This window comes from Schistocerca nitens, chromosome 2 (assembly GCF_023898315.1).
Source record: "Schistocerca nitens isolate TAMUIC-IGC-003100 chromosome 2, iqSchNite1.1, whole genome shotgun sequence".
NCBI lineage: Eukaryota > Metazoa > Arthropoda > Insecta > Orthoptera > Acrididae > Schistocerca > Schistocerca nitens.
Window position 1 is genome coordinate 629,367,285 of NC_064615.1, and position 18,564 is coordinate 629,385,848.

The 18,564-nt window shown below is 41.3% G+C and overlaps 1 protein-coding gene across 1 annotated transcript in view; it reads left to right on the forward strand.

Annotated features, from left to right (window-relative positions):
- Positions 1 to 17,799, forward strand: part of LOC126236731 (homogentisate 1,2-dioxygenase) — a 118,576-nt gene extending 100,777 nt beyond the window's left edge. Inside the window, exons 9-10 of the mRNA XM_049946260.1 lie at positions 2,541 to 2,722; positions 17,296 to 17,799. Of these exons, the coding sequence (XP_049802217.1) occupies positions 2,541 to 2,722; positions 17,296 to 17,436 (323 nt within the window). The 3' untranslated portion in view covers positions 17,437 to 17,799. The remainder of the gene's footprint in view (positions 1 to 2,540; positions 2,723 to 17,295) is intronic.
- The last annotated feature ends 765 nt before the right edge of the window (positions 17,800 to 18,564 follow it).

Genomic DNA, 18,564 nt, shown 5'->3' on the forward strand with positions numbered 1-18,564 from the left:
GTGATCATCTTATCTCCCAATAGAATAAATATCTCAGTGATTACTTCTGAACAGAACCATTCTGTGATCTTGTAGTGGTTGATGTTTGGTTTTCATTTGACTGCCCCTTATATGCTGCTTATACTGCAGTGAAAAAGTTTCTGCACTTGCTGGAAGGATGCCAAATTACATTCTTCATAGACCACAAACAAATACTTTCCAACAAAAATGGGATAAGGCATCACCACACCAGTTGCATTACTTGAGCTTTCTAGTGCAATTTGCAACAGATATTAGACATGTTCATGGGGGAAATGAGCTAGTGCATGTAGTATTTGTGCCGATACTATTATGAAAGTATTTATTTTTTTAGGTGCACACACACACAAACACACACACACACACACACACACACATAAACAATGGGATTAAGTAACTCCTCACTCTGCAGTCTTTCACATCCAAGAATGAAGAGTACAATACTTTCAGTAAAGGCAGCATTTGGCTGGCCAGTTATCAGCAAGGATTGTAAGATGTCTGCCTGACAAATGAAGCATTTCCCGATGTAATGAAATAATAGAGCATATTACAGCATTACCTGGTACATATAGTTAATTCGATTGCAACTGACCACTTTTCTCACTAGCCAGAAGTTTTTCACTGTTGCCAAGAAATTCCTTCAGGGATGGATGTAACAAATCACTGTACAATTTCACATTAGAAACAACCAAGATAGGCAGTTTTAATCTCATCTTTTAAACACATTAACAACATAGTTGGGAAAGGGCTGTATTCAAACAAGTTCTACCAAGTTTTGGATTGAATATCTATCAATAAGTATAATAATCCTGTAGCAGCTGATGTAGTGTTTGGACAAGCACTATGATTATCCAGCAAATTTTTTGTTGACACTTCAAACCTCACCACTGATGGACATATGGACACAGATTACCAGTTATACTGGTTGTTTCAGAAAAGGAATGCTGTCCTGCAGACCATTCATTTCCTACGATTTGCAGTTGGTGAGTCTATTTGCAAATATAAAAAAAATGTTTGATGTTGACATGCATGACTCAATACTACAGTTAAAGTGAATGGGTTTTATTGCAACAGAAAGTTTGCCCTCTGACCTTCAAGATGCTTAGCACAGCATGTGGCATGCAAGAAACAGTACAACCAGTAGCTGTGGTTAATAACCCATCAAAATAGTCAGACCCTCTGGATCACAATCAAGTCATCATGTGTTTATTAAAATGAGTGCATAAAAACATGAAGTTCATTGACACTAAAGAAGGAGCGATATGGCATGCAAATAATTTGATGTTTGACAAGCTGTGTGCAACGGTGCTTGTATAAGGACTGTGTCATTGTGCCTATTTCTTGACAATTAATCTCCCTCTAAATTTGTCTTACTCATTTTATTCCAATGTATCAGACTTGAATTATCTCATTTCTATAACTATTCCAACATTCATCCATTCATTCATTTATTTTGTGGATCCAATCAATGATAACCTTCAGATAATGTGAGAAGTAAAATCCACCCATTGCCTGCTTTTTGTGTGACACTGAACACTTCATATTTGTATGTCTGAACACATTAATAACTTGACCATATTCACCCAAAGAGTGAGATTGGCCCAGAGGTTTGGTTTGGAATAGCAGAAATTGAACTATCTTAAGAAGAAGAAAGTTGAAATAACTTACAAGTTCACTTCATCTTGTACTATCACTAGAGGCCTCTATGAATTAATGACATGGGATCAAAATCACAGCATCAGTTGGGACTGCAAAATAATAAATATAAAATACTTGAAGTTTTTGGATCGAGCCGAGTTTCATTATCAGATGATATAAATTTTGTTGTTACAGAATAGATTGTTATTGGCATGGCGTTTCTGTCACTATTATCATATTCCATACATAGAAACTATGGATAATCATTTTAACATCCTTTTGCCAATTATGGACTGATAAGTTCTATTGTACTGTCCAGGAACTAAAACCTGGGAATCCAAGTACAAGTAACATCAATAGGCCTATTTAGTATTGATTCTAGAACTTCGTCGTACTGATATTATGTGTGCTGTGGTTGTTGAGCCAAAAATACACCTGAGGGGAGATACAACAGTGCATTTTTAATAATGTCCTGATCTGTTTACGGAATACCAGATGACTTTATGAAGAATGATAGGCTTGCGCTCAATGTTAAAAGATATTCAACCAAGAAGAAAAGTGTAGGTCAAAGCATAAGCTAATGCCTTACCAACAAGGAAGAAGAAGCAGAAGAGAAAATGAGATAATTCCTTGTCTTTATTGCTGACCTATGTTTTTAAAAATTTTAAGCAGTATATTAAAAGATGCATTCCAGTTATAATGAAGATGTTAGTTATCTCAGCACTTATTATGATTTCCTCTTTGATGTTGCAAATTATCTGCTTGCTTTATTTGTTCTGTTTCTATTTTTAACTGTGTTAAAATCATGTTTAAAGTAATTTATGGACTAATATTGTCCACAAACACCAATGAATACAGTGATACATTTCTTTCTCTCCCTACAGGAAACTGTATGAGTGAATTTATGGGTCTTATCATGGGCAACTATGAAGCAAAGGAAGAAGGCTTCCTGCCTGGTGGGGCTTCTCTTCACTCAATGATGACACCCCATGGACCGGATACACAGTGTTTTGAGGCAGCATCAAATGCAAAACTTGTCCCTTGTAGAGTGGCAGATGGAACACAGGTACTTTTGTTTAAATAGATCACTTTTATGCAATGATACACCAATGTTTTTGAAAACTGCAGAACCTAGAAAGAATCAAAGATTTGAGAATATGTAGAACAGTGTCCAAACAATAAGTGTGGACAGGTATGTTGTGTGATGCCTCATAACAGGGAAACAGGCTTATACAGGGCACATTGCTACAACAGAAATGAGTGGGTAGAAGCTGCAGACAGAAGGAGGTCATACAAAGTCATGAGCTTGTGGTGGACCACATCTGTGTGACTAAGGCATGACAGCAACCTGGTCTGCATAGCTAGAACAGACTTCACAACTTAATCCACAGTGTACTTCCCTGACCTATACATCTGCCTCTCACAACCCCCATTAAACATGTCTAGCATATGATTAGGTGGTAACTTGTTAATCAAAAGTCCTCGAATTATCATTGCTGATTCTTTGTTTACTGACATATAGACTGTGTATTGGAGAACCACCCACCCCTCAAAACATATTCAGACCTCTTTCAATTTTTCATGCTGTGACATGGTTCTGATTGCAGAATTTGGAGACTGCACACCATACTGAATTCTTAAAAGGCAGAGATCAAGTACAGTTCTGTAATCCTAATCATCTTTGTGTTGTGATTTATCAGATTTGTGGTATAAAGCTTACTTCATTCATGTGCACACCACCTGGTGTTGTCAAAATAATAAATTAATCTTAAAACATGAGAATAAATGGAAGATAGTGTGGTCAGTTGTAAAACACGAATTAGGTATCAAAGCCTCTAGACATGGAATTAGTACAATTAAGCTTGAAGATGAGATCATTGTAAATCCGGCTCAAATTTCAGAATGCTTCAATGAGTTCTTCATTAATGTAGTGAAACCAGAGGTTAATGTTGCAGATTTTGTGAACAATGTATGCCCTATTGGAGTAAATCATAATTCTGAATGCCTCACAAAATTCAAAACAGTTTCAACAATAGATGTAGAAAAAATTATATTAAAACTAAAAAACAAAAATTCTGCAGGTTGGGATGGAATACCAGCAAAAGTCCTTAAATTTGTGTGTAAAATAATAGGATACCCACTATCTAAAATAATAAACCAATCCTTTGAACAAGGAAGCTTCCCAGAGGTAAGTGAGGATATGGGGAATTATCATCCCATCTCCCTCCTTCCAGTCCTATCAAAAATCTTTGAAAATGCTGCTGCTAATCAGATTTGAAATTTTATGGAGAAATATGATATTATTACAGAAAACCAATTTGGTTTCCAGTGTGGCAAAAGTACTACTGATGCAATTAACAAGTTTATTGACAAGATCAGCACATCATTAGACAACCATAATAAATTGCAGGAATCTTTTGTGATCTCACAAAAGCCTTTGACTCTGTAAATCATGCACTGCTCATCTATAAGCTTGACAAGTATGGGATCAAGGGTAATATTCTAAATTGGCTTACTTCATATCAAATAGGAAACAAAGAGTGATTGTCTCATCAAATGCAGCAAATTACTATTCAAAATGGAAAACAGTAGCCCAAGGTGTCCCTCAATGCTTGATTCTAGGACCTATTTTGTTCTTGTTCTATGTTAATGATTTACCGAACAATATAAATGCTCCATCGATTTTATTTGCAGATGACACATCTGTATTAATTGAAAACCAGGAGCCAGAAAACATCCCTCTCTACATAATGAACACAATGAACAAACTAGAAACATGGTTCCAACTGAATGGATTAAGATTGAACATCCCCAAAACCCACATGGTCCAGTTCAGAACAAAACAGTCAAAGCCCAAAAAATTAAAATAACTCATAAAAATCAGGATATAGAAGAAGTAGATTCTGTGAAGTTTTTAGGGTTAAACCTAGATAAAAATTTAAATTGGAATAAACATGTTGACTACCTGTTAAACAAATTATGTACCTTTGCGTTTGCTATGCAAATATTAGCTGGTGCAACAGACATGAATACAAGGAAAATTGCATACCACAGCTACTTTCAATCAGTTGTAAGGTATGGTATTATTTTTTGGGGAAATTCTAGCAATATATTGCGCATACTAAAGTTACAGAAAAGAATAATAAGGAACATGTGTACTACCCATCCAAGGAAATCATGTCGCCCACTATTTGAAAAACAACAGTTATTAACAGTTCCCTCCTTATACATCTATGATATTATCATCTTTCTACATAGCAATTTAGAGTTATTCGAGAAAAATTGTTTCAATCATGCGTATAACACGAGAAACAAAGACAATTTTATGCTTCCCATTCATCGCTTAAACATATATGTGCAGTCTCCTCAGTATATGGCAATGAAAATTCATAACAAGCTAAAAGGAAATAATGTTCTGAGTATGAACCTAGAGACACTGAAAACAAAGCTATATGATATACTTGTCAAACGCTGCTACTACACTGTTGAGGAGTTCATGCAGGATGAACTGAACATTTGAGCAGGATAAATTTACATATAGTCTTGTGTGTAAATGTAGCTGTCCTTCACAAAAGGGAGGAAAGAAAAATATAATGTTAAAATTCTTTGTACCAATTAGGCCTAAGTAGTGTTATCCATTTCTTTGACGTGTCTCCTCTACACTAATCATATGATTAGAAATTGTATGTTATGAGACGAATAAAACACTATTCACTATATTATTCTTGTTCTCAGGAAATAAGCATTGTGGCAGGTGAAGCATTGTGGCAGGTGATGGGATCCCACATTGTCTTCTTGAATAAGGTCCTCGTGGAGATGGTTTATCATTGTCTTCCTCTGATATATTATGAAGTGTCAGGTGTATAATTGTGTTGTGTGGATGAGTCTTTAAACAATATAGTGTTGTATTTGTTTTGTTATGGCTAAAGGGAAAGAAGAAGGTACAACTCAGCACTCACACATGTGGACTACTGAGCTTAATATCCCCAGCTGATGAAGGATCACTGTAAATTATGCCAAATGCACTTTATGTTATCTATACTTGATGTTAACAAATTTCTCTTCTTCAGAAACACTTTCCTTGCCATAGCCAGTCTACATTTATATCCTCTCTATTTCAACCATCATGAGTTATTTTGCTCCCTAAATAGCAAAACTTGTCTGCTACATTAAGCATCTCATTTCCTAATCTAATTCTCTCAGGTGCATCATCTGACTTAATTTGACTACATTCCATTGTCCTCATTTTGCTTTTGTTGATGTTCATCTTTCAAGATACTGTCCATTCCATTCAATTGCTTTCCAGGTCCGTTGCTATGGCTGGCAGAATTGAAAGATTATTTGATTAAACAGAGCATTTAGCATTTTAAAAGTTAAATTGTTATACTTGTATTGCAACGACATCAAGAACGTATGATCTTAGGGGGGGGGGGGGGGGGGGGTCTTCGTTCTAGATCACTCTGGCCTCCACCATTCAAAGATAACTTTGAGACAAATACATATGTTTACTGCTAGAACATGTTCCAAACATTACAGTTCAGTCATTAATGCTGCAGTGATATTTAAAGTTTAGTTCATTGGTTATACATAGCTTAGTTCGGTGTAACTCTGAGTAGTCTGCTTCTGCCGCTGCTGCTGAAGTCACGGTCCTGGTCTATTTCATCTGCAAACTGGATCTAGTTATATGAATTCCATGAAATAATCCAGGTACCAAGTCATTTTATAGTGGTTTATGAATGGCATGCTGCATAACTTCTTCTTGGTGGAAGCCAACTCCACATAACAGGCTACATAGTCACAAAACCGTGTTACAACAATTAGATTATTACCCTGACATACAACACAGTGGTCACATCTGTGAACTGTCTCCAACTGAGCTTTTCTGAGCCTTCTGCTCCCCCTATTTATATGTTCTTAATGATGAAGTTAACAAAACTATAGTGCAAATCTATAAAATTAACAATTAAAAGTTCAAAGTTGTTGTGATTAACAATACACAAATCATTCGTACTGTATGCCCAAACTGGCATATACAATATAAAAGATTTTTACATAAGATAAACATCACATTATACAAAAATAGTGAAAAACAACTATGTTAACCTAATTTTTCTTAATTATGGATTCATTAGTGAATGAAAAATAATGCTGGCATATGTTGGACAAACATGACCTACAAGTAAACAAATGAAATAATAAATTTTATGAAATTTAACATATTATACAAATCACTTATTAGATACAATTTGAATTACAAAACCTTCAATGAATTGCCTCTTTGGAGAGCATTTCATTAGGGTATCAATAAAGGAATGTAAAACAAGGGGTTGTTTTATTTCAAGTTCTAATGGAATATCCTCTACTCCCAGGGCCTTTTTGCAACTTAGGCCTTTTAGTGCTCTGTCAAATTCTTCTCACAGTATCATATCTCCCATTTCATCTTTATCTACATCTGCTTCCATTACCATAATACTGCCCTCAAGTACATGGCCCTTGTATAGACCCTCTATATACTCCTTCCACCTTTCTGCTTTCCCTTCTTTGCTTAGGCTGGTTTTCCGTCTGAGCTCTTGATATTCATACAGATGGTTCTCTTTAATTTTCCTGTAGGCAATATCTATCTTACCCCTAACAATATATGCCTGTACATCCTTACATTTGTCCTCTAGCCATCGCTGCTTAGCTATTTTGCACTTCCTGTCAATCTCATTTTTGGGACATTTGTATTCCTTTCTGCCAGCTCCATTTATTGCATTTTTATATTTTCTTCTTTCATCAGTTAAATTCAATATCTCTTGTGTTACCCAAGGATGTCTACTAGCCCTCATCTTTTTACCTCTTGATCCTCAGCTGCCTTCACTATTTCATCTCTCAAAGCTACCCATTCTTCTGCTACTATATTTCTTTCCCTTTCTTGTCTATCATTCCCTAATGCTCTCTCTGAAACTCCTAGCAGCCTCTAGTTCTTTCAGTTTATCCAGGTTCCATCTCCTTAAATTCCTACATTTCTGAAGTTTCTTGAGTTTTAATTTACAGTTCACAACTAATAAATTGTGGTCAGAATCCACATCTGCCCCTGTAAATGTCTTGCAGTTTAAAACCTGGTTCCTGAATCTCTTTCTTACCCTTATATAATCAATCTGAAACCATCTGGTGTCTCCAGGTCTCTTCCACTTATACAGCCTTCTTTCATGATTCTCAAACCAAGTGTTAGCGATGATTAAGTTATGCTCTGTGCAAATTTCTACTAGGTGGCTTCCTCTTTCATTCCTGACTCCCAGGCTGTATTCACCTACTATTTTTCCTTCCCTTCCTTTTCCTAATATTGAATTCCAGTCCCACATGACTATTACATTTTTGTCTCCCTTAACTATCTGAATAATTTCTTTTATCACATCATACATTTCTTCAATCTCTTAATCTACTGCTGTAATAGGCACAGGCTTTGTGTCCATCTTAGCTACCATAATGCGTTCATTATGCTGTTTGTAACAGCTTATCTTCACTCCTATTTTTTTAGTCATTATTAAACCCACTCCTGCATTACCCTTATTTGATTTTGTATTTATAATCCTATATTCACCTGGCAAGAAGTCTTGTTCCTCCTGCCACCAAACTTCACTAATTCCTACTATATCTAACTTTAACCTATGCATTTCTCTTTTTAAATTTTCTAACCTACTTGAGCATTAAGGGATCTGACATTCCACACTCTGATTTGTAGAATGCCAGTTTTCTTTCTGCTGATAGCAACATCCTCCTGAATTGTTCCTGCCCACAAACTATTAAACAGTTACCTATCATGATCATCAAGATCAGAGATATGTACTCAAGTGAAATAACATTTTGTAAATGGAAATAAGTAAATGCAGTTAAAGGATGAGTTAAACATTGTGTACAGGGAGAAAGCATAAAATGAGGAAAGGGGATGGTTATAAGAAACAAAACAGAAATTATAACAGATATTTAATATTATTCTTACGTACTGTTTATCTGATACCATTCATCATCATAATTTGTATTTTATTTTGTTAAATAAAATGCAAATTGAAACATTAATGTCAACTGACAGAATCACATTTGTGCTCAAACTACGTCCTTTTCTCTTACGTTTGCTTAGCCAGTAATGTTAGTGGACTATGTGGCACTAGCAGATTGTGTATGGCAGGTTGAACAGCATACGAGTAAAAACATACAGTAAGGCAAAATTGTTAGATGCATAGCATGGTCTAACGAGCCAAGTCATAAGTTTGAATGGATGACAAACAACAAATTAAGAGTACCTTTACAATAAATTTTAAAGAAATTATTCTTTGGCTCTTTGCTTTTTTCTGTAATTACTAATTACCAATTTGCAGAAAATAAATGCATGGTGTAATGACTGGCAGTTATCTCTCAATATTAGTAAGTGTAACCTACTGTGTGTTACAAAGCAAAAATCCCCATTAATGTATGAGTACAAAATTAATGCCCAGTCTTTGGAAGTGGTAACATCCATCAAGTATCTGGGTGTAACTATTCAATATGATCTCAAATGGAACAATCAGATTGCACAAGTAACGGGTAAGGCGAGCTCTACATTGCGGTTTATTGGTAGAATCCTGAAGTGATGCAGTCCTTCAACAAAGGAAATTGCTTACAATACTTTAGTTTGTCCAGTCTTAGAGTATTGTTTGTCTGTATGGGATCCTTACCAGTTGGGTCTGATTCAAGAGATTGAGTAGGTGCAAATAAGAGCGGCAAGATTCGTGACTGGTACATTTAGCCATTGCAAGAGCGTTACAAATATCATAGATGTAATTGCCACCAATTTTCAAATTGCGCAATGATCACCATTCAAACAAAAGGGAAATTACAGCTCGTAACTCGTACTGAGGCGTACAGACAGTCGTTTTTCCCTCGCGCGATACGCAAGTGGAACAGAGAGGGGGGGGGGGGATATGACTTTGGCGTGAATAGTGCCCTCCGCCACACACCACTTGGTGGCTAGTGGAGTATATATGTAGATGTAGATCTTTCACTTCAATTTGTCTTTTGTTATTTAGCTGAAGTTCAGTTGTTCTACTTTAATTAATATTATTAGTAATATTTTAGAATTTCAATCTTGGTGGTTAGTCATTGTTACTTCCAGACTATTTCCTGAATACTATGTATGTCCTATTCCAGTATTCCAAAATGTTTTAATGTATTTTAACACATCTTTAATTGTAAATGTTCTTTGGGAAATTTATGGGCATTAATTATCTTGCTTTAAAATAGAATTGTTTTGTTAATGCAAAGACTAAGTCCAAATAAAACATAAATAATCTGTTTATTGAGAAAGTGAATCTACACAATCACAATGACAACTTATACAGGATGGATCAAACCATATGTTAGAAGACACAGTTGTTGGTAGACAGGTACCATGCGAGCATATTGTGCTAGTAAACTGATGTTTGAAAATACTTTGTTTGTGTGCTAGCATCTCCAAAATGTGGAGGAGGATGTAGGCAGTATGGACCACACAAGCTGGGCAAGGAGTAAAAGATAAATTGTATATTGCTGTCAATTAATACCAGTGTAATTCACTTACAGAGGGTGCTCAACATGACCACCACTAATTTTGATACATTTTTGTGTCTCATTTTATGATGTCTTACTGAATACTTGGCCCCTTGCTCATTTGACCTGAAACCATTGGATTTTCATTTCTGGAGGCACATGAAAACCATGGTGTATGAGACACCCATGGAGTCATCACGAGGTCTTGAGGCATAAATACAGGAAACAGCTGGAGTCATCTGTGATACGACGGGAATCTTTTCCAGGATTAAGCAAGACCTCACCAGCCAATACACAAAAGTACCAGAGATGGTGATGGTCATTTGAGCATCTCCTGTAAGTGAATTAAAGTGATATTTAGTAACAGTACTGTATGTTGTCTCGTCTCCTTTACTCCCTGTCTACCTTGTGTGGTCCAAACTGACTACATCCTCCACATTTCAGAGATACCAGCACACAAACAAAGCATTTTTGAACACACATTTATTAGAAAAATATGCCCAAATGGTACTCACCCATCTGACTGAAACAAAACTCTTTCGTACATCCAGTAGATTTTTAAAATAGTCTGAATCAAAGTGCCTTTATTTGACAAGAGAGTATGCAAACATAATTCACATCAAATTAAAATAGAATAAGTTCTTAGAACAGTGACAGTGATCAATGTTTTAAGTCTAGACTTTCAAAATTTACTCAGATAAATATTTGCTCAGACAGTTAATTCAGAGACTGATTACACAAGACAAAGAATATCCCAAGAGGAAATAGTATTAAATCATAGTAAAATAAGCAATTTTAATGATTAACCAATTAACTTGAATGTGACCTCCAATGATAGATTTGCGAAGTGTAGTCAAGAGACATTAGCAGAATGTACTGCAGACAGTTTAAGTTTGCTATGCTTGACAATAAAGTCTCATCTGAAAGGCATGATCGAACCCATGCAATGTACACTTTGGGTGGGGCTCACCTGATGGTACAAGAATGCAAACAAAAAAACTATAATCGACCCAGATCATCACATATGATCCACAGCATTCAGCAAAAACAAATACTTCCATTACAATAGTCATGTGAAAGGTGAGAATAATAAACAATTGTACTGCCACTGAAACATTTAGTAAAAGTGTAGCATGTGTTACATGATAAAGTCTTTGCTGTTTTCATCTTCAGTGACTGCAGTGTCTGCTATCATGAGACAGTGCTGACTGAATAGAATTAAACTGATGATGTATGGTACTGCTTCAGATTATACACAGTCAGACTTTACTTCTTCATTTTACCCATTTCATCAAGTAAATGCAAAGACTCTACTCTGGCAATATGTCTGCAACCAATTTCCTGTTTTTATGTTTGCTTAGCCCTCTCCCTAGATGCTAAAGGCTGATTATTTCCAACCCATCATTTCCAATGAGTAAATCTGCAGTAGCCGCCAGAAAGATCGCGGGAGGCGCACATCGGCACGGCGCGTCACGGACGGTAGTTGCCGCAAATAGAGTCCCATCCACCAGAGGGCACGCGAGAATTCGGCCGCGACCTCTGCCAGCGGAACAACAACAACAACAACAACAACAACAACTCAGGCAGCACGGGCCGTGCCCAGCCAGTTCACATCGGGCATGCCTATGAGACAGTTCTCGGTCTACTCTGAAGGCGACAGAAAATGTGAACTGTGTTACTACACAATTGGCGACGAGTAGGGTCGTTCTTTCGCGTGTTGCGTCGTTGTTCCGGTTTCGCGGCTTATCCGCGGCATGGAGGATTTAGTGCAGGTTTTGGTTGAGCAGCAGACGGAGCTCATGGCCACCATGAAACAAGTGCTTCCAGCGTTGCTCTCCACGCCGTTTCCTCCTCCCTTTCCCCCGTATGACGAGACGGCGGAGGATTGAGACGCGTATGAACATCACCTTCGGCAGCATTTCCAGGCGTTTCATGTTGCCGATGCGGAGGTATGTCGTGCTCTTTTCTTGTCTTGGATATCTCCCTCGCTGTATCAAGTTTTGCGGCAGCTAGCGCCGTTGCATGAACCCTCGTCCTTGTCTTTTGACGCATTGTGTTCCTTACTGTCTTCATATTATCGCCGCCGCACGCATGTTGTGGTGGCTAGGGTCGAGTTCTATCAATGCAAGAAACAGCCCCATCAGTCTTACTGGGCGTGGGCCGCTACCCTGCACGGTCTTAGTCGCAAGTGTCATTTTGTCATGGAGCAGTCGCGAGAGTCGTATGCCCACGTTATGGTGTGCGACGTCATTGTTCGTTTGGCCCCTGATAGGGAGGTCCGGCAACGGGCCCTGCAGTTAGAAAACCCTTCCCTCGAGGAAGTCCTGTCCATTGCTCAATCGTATGAAGTCTCTCACGCCGCGGGTCAACAGCTGGAAGCGTGGTGCGATGTTGCGGCGGTTCAGGGCGGTGCGGCCGCATCCACTGCGTCCGGGGTGGACGACGTGCGAGCGGTACAATCCGGCCGTTACGACCGCTCCCGCACGGCGCGTAAACAGAGTTCTGGCCGCCGGCCCCTGTTACCGTCCTGTGCGTCGTGCTATATACATCACGATCGGTCGGAGTGCCCCTAGCGTTGGGCCGTTTGTCGCAATTGTAATAAAAAAGGACACATTGCTAAAGTTTGCCGCTCAGGCTCGAAAGACTCGAAGGAAGCAGTTATAGAGGACATGGACGTTGACATTCAGGAAGTTTCATCGGGCCAGGCTACTGGCGCATTGGCCCACAAACTCTTTATCGAGGTGTCGGTCCGGTCGCGCCGATTACAACTGCAAGTAGATACGGGCGCGGCGGTTTCTTTGTTGACTGCACAAACTTACTCCGACCTTGGGTCGCCCCCGTTGTCGCCAGTTTACCGGCGTCTACGCAGTTATGGTAAACAGTTCATTCCCCTACTGGGTCAATTCACTACCGATGTGACTTACAAACCAGTCACTCAGCCTATTACTTTTATTGTTGTCAGTGATGCGAGCTCCGCTAACCTTTTTGGCTTGGATGCCTTTCAAGCTTTCGGGTTTTCTATCACTGACACCGTACAGTTGGTCTCCGAAGACGTTCCCTATCAATCATTAGAATCTTTGATCTCTGACTTTCCGGATATCTTTGAGGAGGGCCTGGGGCGTGTTTCAGACTTTGAAGCTCACTTAACGTTGAAGGCGTCGGCTCGCCCGCGTTTTCTACACGCGAGGCAGATCCCCTTGGCTCTCCGCCTTCAGGTAAAAGAAGAGCTAGACTGGCTGACAGCCCTAGGGGTCGTTCTTCCCATTTCTTCTAGTGAGTGGGCTTCGCCCCTCGTTATTGTCAGGAAACCCTCGGGGAAATTACGTCTTTGTGGCGATTTCAAGGCCACCATTAATTCCCTATTAGTGGTGGACACCTATCCTTTGCCTCGTGCTGATGAATTGTTCTCCGCCGTAGCAGGAGGCCAATATTTTTCGAAAGTCGATCTTTCGGAGGCTTATCATCAGATACCTCTTGATGAGGACTCCAAATGGCTGGCGGTTGTCAACACCCTGTTTGGCCTTTACCAATACCAGCAGTTGGCCTTCGGAATATCCAGTGCCCCGGCGATATTCCAGCGTTATCTTGGGCATGTCACGTCGACAGTCCCTCATTGTATTAATTACCTGGACGACATAATTGTCACGGGCCGCAGCACGAAGGAACACTTGCACAACCTTCGCACCCTCTTTCTCAAATTCAGGTCCGTGGGCTTGCGTTGCAACCTGCGTAAGTCAAACTTCTTCCAACCGTCCATTGAGTATGTGGGCTACACAATCTCTTGGCACGGTGTCCAGCCGCTAGGAAGTTTGGTCCAAGGTATCGTCAACCTTCCGCGGCCCGTTTCGCTGAAGGAGTTACAAGCTTTTTTAGGCAAGATTGCCTATTACCACCGGTTCATTCCCAGGGCTTCCACCATCGCCTGCCCCCTGTACTGCCTTCTGCGCAAGGGTGTTCCTTTTGATTGGTCACCTGCATGCGAGCGAGCATTCACCTCGTTGAAAGGCCTCCTCACGTCAGCGCCGTGTTTGGCTACTTTTGACCCCCATAAGCCGTTGGTCCTGGCTGCAGATGCTTTGCAGTATGGGGTAGGGGCGGTCCTGGCCCATCGCAACTCCGATGGTTCTGAGCAGCCACTGGCATTTGCGTCTAAAACTCTTAGTCCCGCACAGGCCCATTACTCCTAGGTGGAAAAAGAGGCTTTGGCCATTGTCTACGCTGTTATCAAGTTTCACCCTTTCTTGTATGGCACGAAGTTTCAGTTAATCACTGACCATAAGCCATTAATATTGTTATTTGGCCCCGCCTCTCAGATTCCGGATAGGGCGGCCCACAGACTACAGCGCTGGGCCTTGTTCCTCTCTAAGTACCATTATGATATTCATTTTCGCCCTACCGGACAGCATGCCAACGCAGATGCTCTTTCCCATCTTCCGGTGGGCCCGGATCCTAAGTTCGATCGAGAGGAGATTATGTGTTTTCATTTGGATGTGGCGTCCTGCGAAGCGGTTGATGGCTTCCCGATCACTAGTTCTAGAGTTGCCAGGGAAACGGCAGCTGACCCGGTTCTCTGGCAAGTGGTTTGCCTCATTCAGCAGGGGTGGTCATCCCGACCTCCAGGCCGGGCCTCAGACCCTCTGCGTAATTATTTTGTTCTACGAGACCGCCTCTCCGTCTTGGAAGGAGTTCTCCTTCTGGCTACCGGTGATACAGCTCCTCGCGTGGTTGTTCCTGCAAGTTTGTGAAGGGAAGTCCTCACATTATTACATGAGGGGCACTGGGGTGTTTCCCATACTAAAACCTTGGCTCGCAGACATGTGTACTGGCCCAGTATTGACAGAGAAATTGAGCACTTGGTGGCCGCCTGTTCCCAGTGTGCGAGCCAACAGGCATCTCCCAGGTCAGTGTTCTCTTCATGGCCGCCTGCAACCCAGGCATGGGAACATGTTCACATCGATTTTGCGGGCCTGTTTCTCAATGGCTTTTGGCTCATTGTCATTGATGCTTATTCCCGATTTCCATATGTGGTTTGCTGCTCCTCAACCACTTCAGAGGTTGTAATCCAGGCACTAGCAAAAATCTTTTCTGTGGAAGGTCTGCCAGTCACCCTGGTCTCGGACAATGGACCTCAGTTTATGTCGCAGACCTTCCAGGATTTTTGTGGGCGCTTCGGTATTCGGCTTATTTGCTCTCCCCTCTTTCATCCACAATCGAATGGGGAAGCTGAGCGCATGGTGTGAACGTTTAAGACACAGATGAAAAAGTATGTGCACGAATTTCCTGCGGAGGAGGCGTTGACGTTTTTCCTGACGGCATACCGGACCACACCTATGGGAGAACGCAGCCCCGCAGAGCTCCTCCACGGGTGCCAACCTAGGACTCTGCTGCACCTCCTTCAGGCCGGTCCTCGCCAGTCTTCGCAAAACGGAGTACCCGGCTTTCCACCGGGTATGTCGGTCTGGGCACGTGGGTTTGGTCGCAATCCACGTTGGATACCGGTGGTGGTCCTGCGCCGAAATGGCCGCCGGCTCTATACCTTGCAGACTGGGGACCGGGAGGTATGTCGTCACCAAAATCAGCTTCGTCCACGTTCGGGCCCCCACCCTCCGTCTCCTCGGGCACCGGCTTCCCCATTGCCGGCACCTGTGTTGGTTTCTCAGGGGACGCTACCACCCCTCCCCCCTGTGATTCCGCCGCACTGCAATGGCTCTCAGCCTTGGCAGCCTCCAGTCGCTCCAGCACCGGCATCACCATCATTAGCGATGCCCCAGCAAGAGCCGGCCCCCCTCACAGGCCCGGTTTCTCAGCAGGCTGGTTCACCTGTGGTCATCCCTTCCCCATTGTCCCAGCCACTGGGTCTTGACCCTCCCGGGGTGGACCAGGATCCAGAGTGCGACGGCCTGTCTCCCGTTCTGTCCCGGGTTCCGGTGGTGGGACGACGGGTGCCTCTTCGTGTGGGTCACTTCCAGCCATATTCGAAGGTTCCGGCTCAAGGGTTGGTGGATCCCCTCGACTCCAGCCTTCCGATGGATGTGGAGGTCGTCACTCCTGCACGACGCTCCACCTTCCGACGCAGTGGATCACAGTGGCTTCACCCCCCAAAGGAGGAGGAGTGCAGTAGCCACCAGAAAGATCGCGGGAGGCGCACATCGGCACGGCGCGTCACGGACGGTAGTTGCCGCAAATAGAGTCCCATCCACCAGAGGGCACGCGAGAATTCGGCCGCGACCTCTGCCAGCGGAACAACAACAACAACTCAGGCAGCACGGGCTGTGCCCAGCCAGTTCACATCGGGCATGCCTATGAGACAGTTCTCGGTCTACTCTGAAGGTGACGGAAAACGTGAACCGTGTTACTACAAAATCATAAGGAACTGGGCTTTCAAATTTGACAAGTAACCTGTTTTGTAAATGGCAGTTTCTGGTAAAAACATACATATATTGGATTATCCATATTTTTTGGTTGTTCATACAATATCAGACCCACATTAAGCCAAATGATCAGGAGCTTGATGTGCATGATGTTTGTCAAGAAAATGTTGCAAATTTCATTATGAGATGCAGACCACCATCACAACATGTAAGACTGGTATACCTCTTATCACTTGACTCTTCCTTGTGTATTACATGAAGATCTTGGCTTATGTAATGGTAACCAGTTACACAGAGGATTTAAATGTGTACATTTTCATCATATCTGTGGCAAAAATAAGACAGACCAATATCTTCAAAGTATACAATACAGCCTTTTCATTCCCTTAATTGATATAGTTTGTGACAATTTTGTGAATTCACTATGCTGTTCCCAGTTCCACAACATACTTAAAACCCACACATAATCAGTAAGAAGTGCTTGTTTGGATTTTTTATATTTTGTCTATCAGTTGCATTTGATTCTTCCACTGTTTCTATAGCAGTCAGTCCTAATATAACTTAACATTTTTAAAAGTGCACAAATGAAATGAATGAAATCATACATTATCTTTAATGAATGAGCACCACCTTGTTCATCCAGGATTGTTCCTGTTTTATGTGTCCTTTGATGCAAAACTTTCATTTATGCTTATTAATTAATATTACTTCAAATCTTTTGCAGGCCTTCATGTTTGAGAGCTCACTTAGTCTGGCAGTAACAAAATGGGGAGAAGAGACATGTCAAAAATTAGATGCTTCATATTATAAGTGCTGGCAGACACTTAAAAAACACTTTAATCCAAAAGAAAAAGAACCACAGTAGATGTTTTTACAGCTGTGGTAATTCATTCATAAGCAGAAGCTGTAAACCAATGTTTCTGTAAAATTGTGTTTCTATAATTATGTCACCTTCATTGTTGGTGCTGGTCTCTACCTACACTATGAAATATATTGTACTAATCACTCACACAATATACTTACCTATGGTGTAATTGATCTGCTTGCCATAACTCATGAATGCAGCTGCAAACAGCACCAATGTACTGCAAATGATGAATTAATATTTCTTATGGAATTTGACACCATATTTCATTCTATATGTATCAGAAAGTAGCTCTGAAATATGCAATGTAAAAAATAAAAATAAATTTTATTGTTTGTGAATAAAAATTACAGATTTAATCTACCATACATTTAGTGTACGCCTGTGCATGCACAGGCATGTACTACCCCACCTCCCCACCCCCCTCCCCCCTCCCCCCTCTCCCCTCCCCTCTCCCCCTCCCCTCTCCCCCCTCCCCCTCCCACCCTTCTCCCCCCGATCCCCCCCCCCCCACACACACACACAGACAGACAGACAGACAGACAGACAGACAGACAGAGAGAGAGAGACAGAGACAGAGACAGAGAGACAGACAGAGAGAGAGAGACAGACAGACAGAGAGACAGACAGAGGAGGGGGGGCATGAATGACAGGAAAAAGGAGTGGGGAGTGGTTGGGGAGATTGTTGACAACTGAGAGGGATAGGTGCCAGACACACACTATAGGAATGGGGTGGTGGTAAGCTCATTCTACCCGCACTTACAGGAGCACGCAATGATAAGAAACAGATTGGAAGGGGGGAGGGCTAGAACAGAGGAAGAAAATATACTGCAGAGAGGAAGCTGAGAGTGCTGGGTGGGTGCACGTAAGGTCATGGGGCAGAGGGAGAGGTGGATATTTAGCAGGTATTAGCGGAGATTGAGGCCACAGGGATTGTGGGGTCTAAGGATGTGTTGCAAGGAGAATTCTCATCTATATAATTCAGAGAAGCTGGTGATGGAGAGAAGGATCCAGATGGTGTGTGTTTTGAAGCAACCATTTAAATCGAGCATCTTGTGCCTAGCAGTGTATTCCACTACTAGGTTGCTTTTGGCCACAGTTTGGTTGTGTCCATTCAGTTGGGTTGAC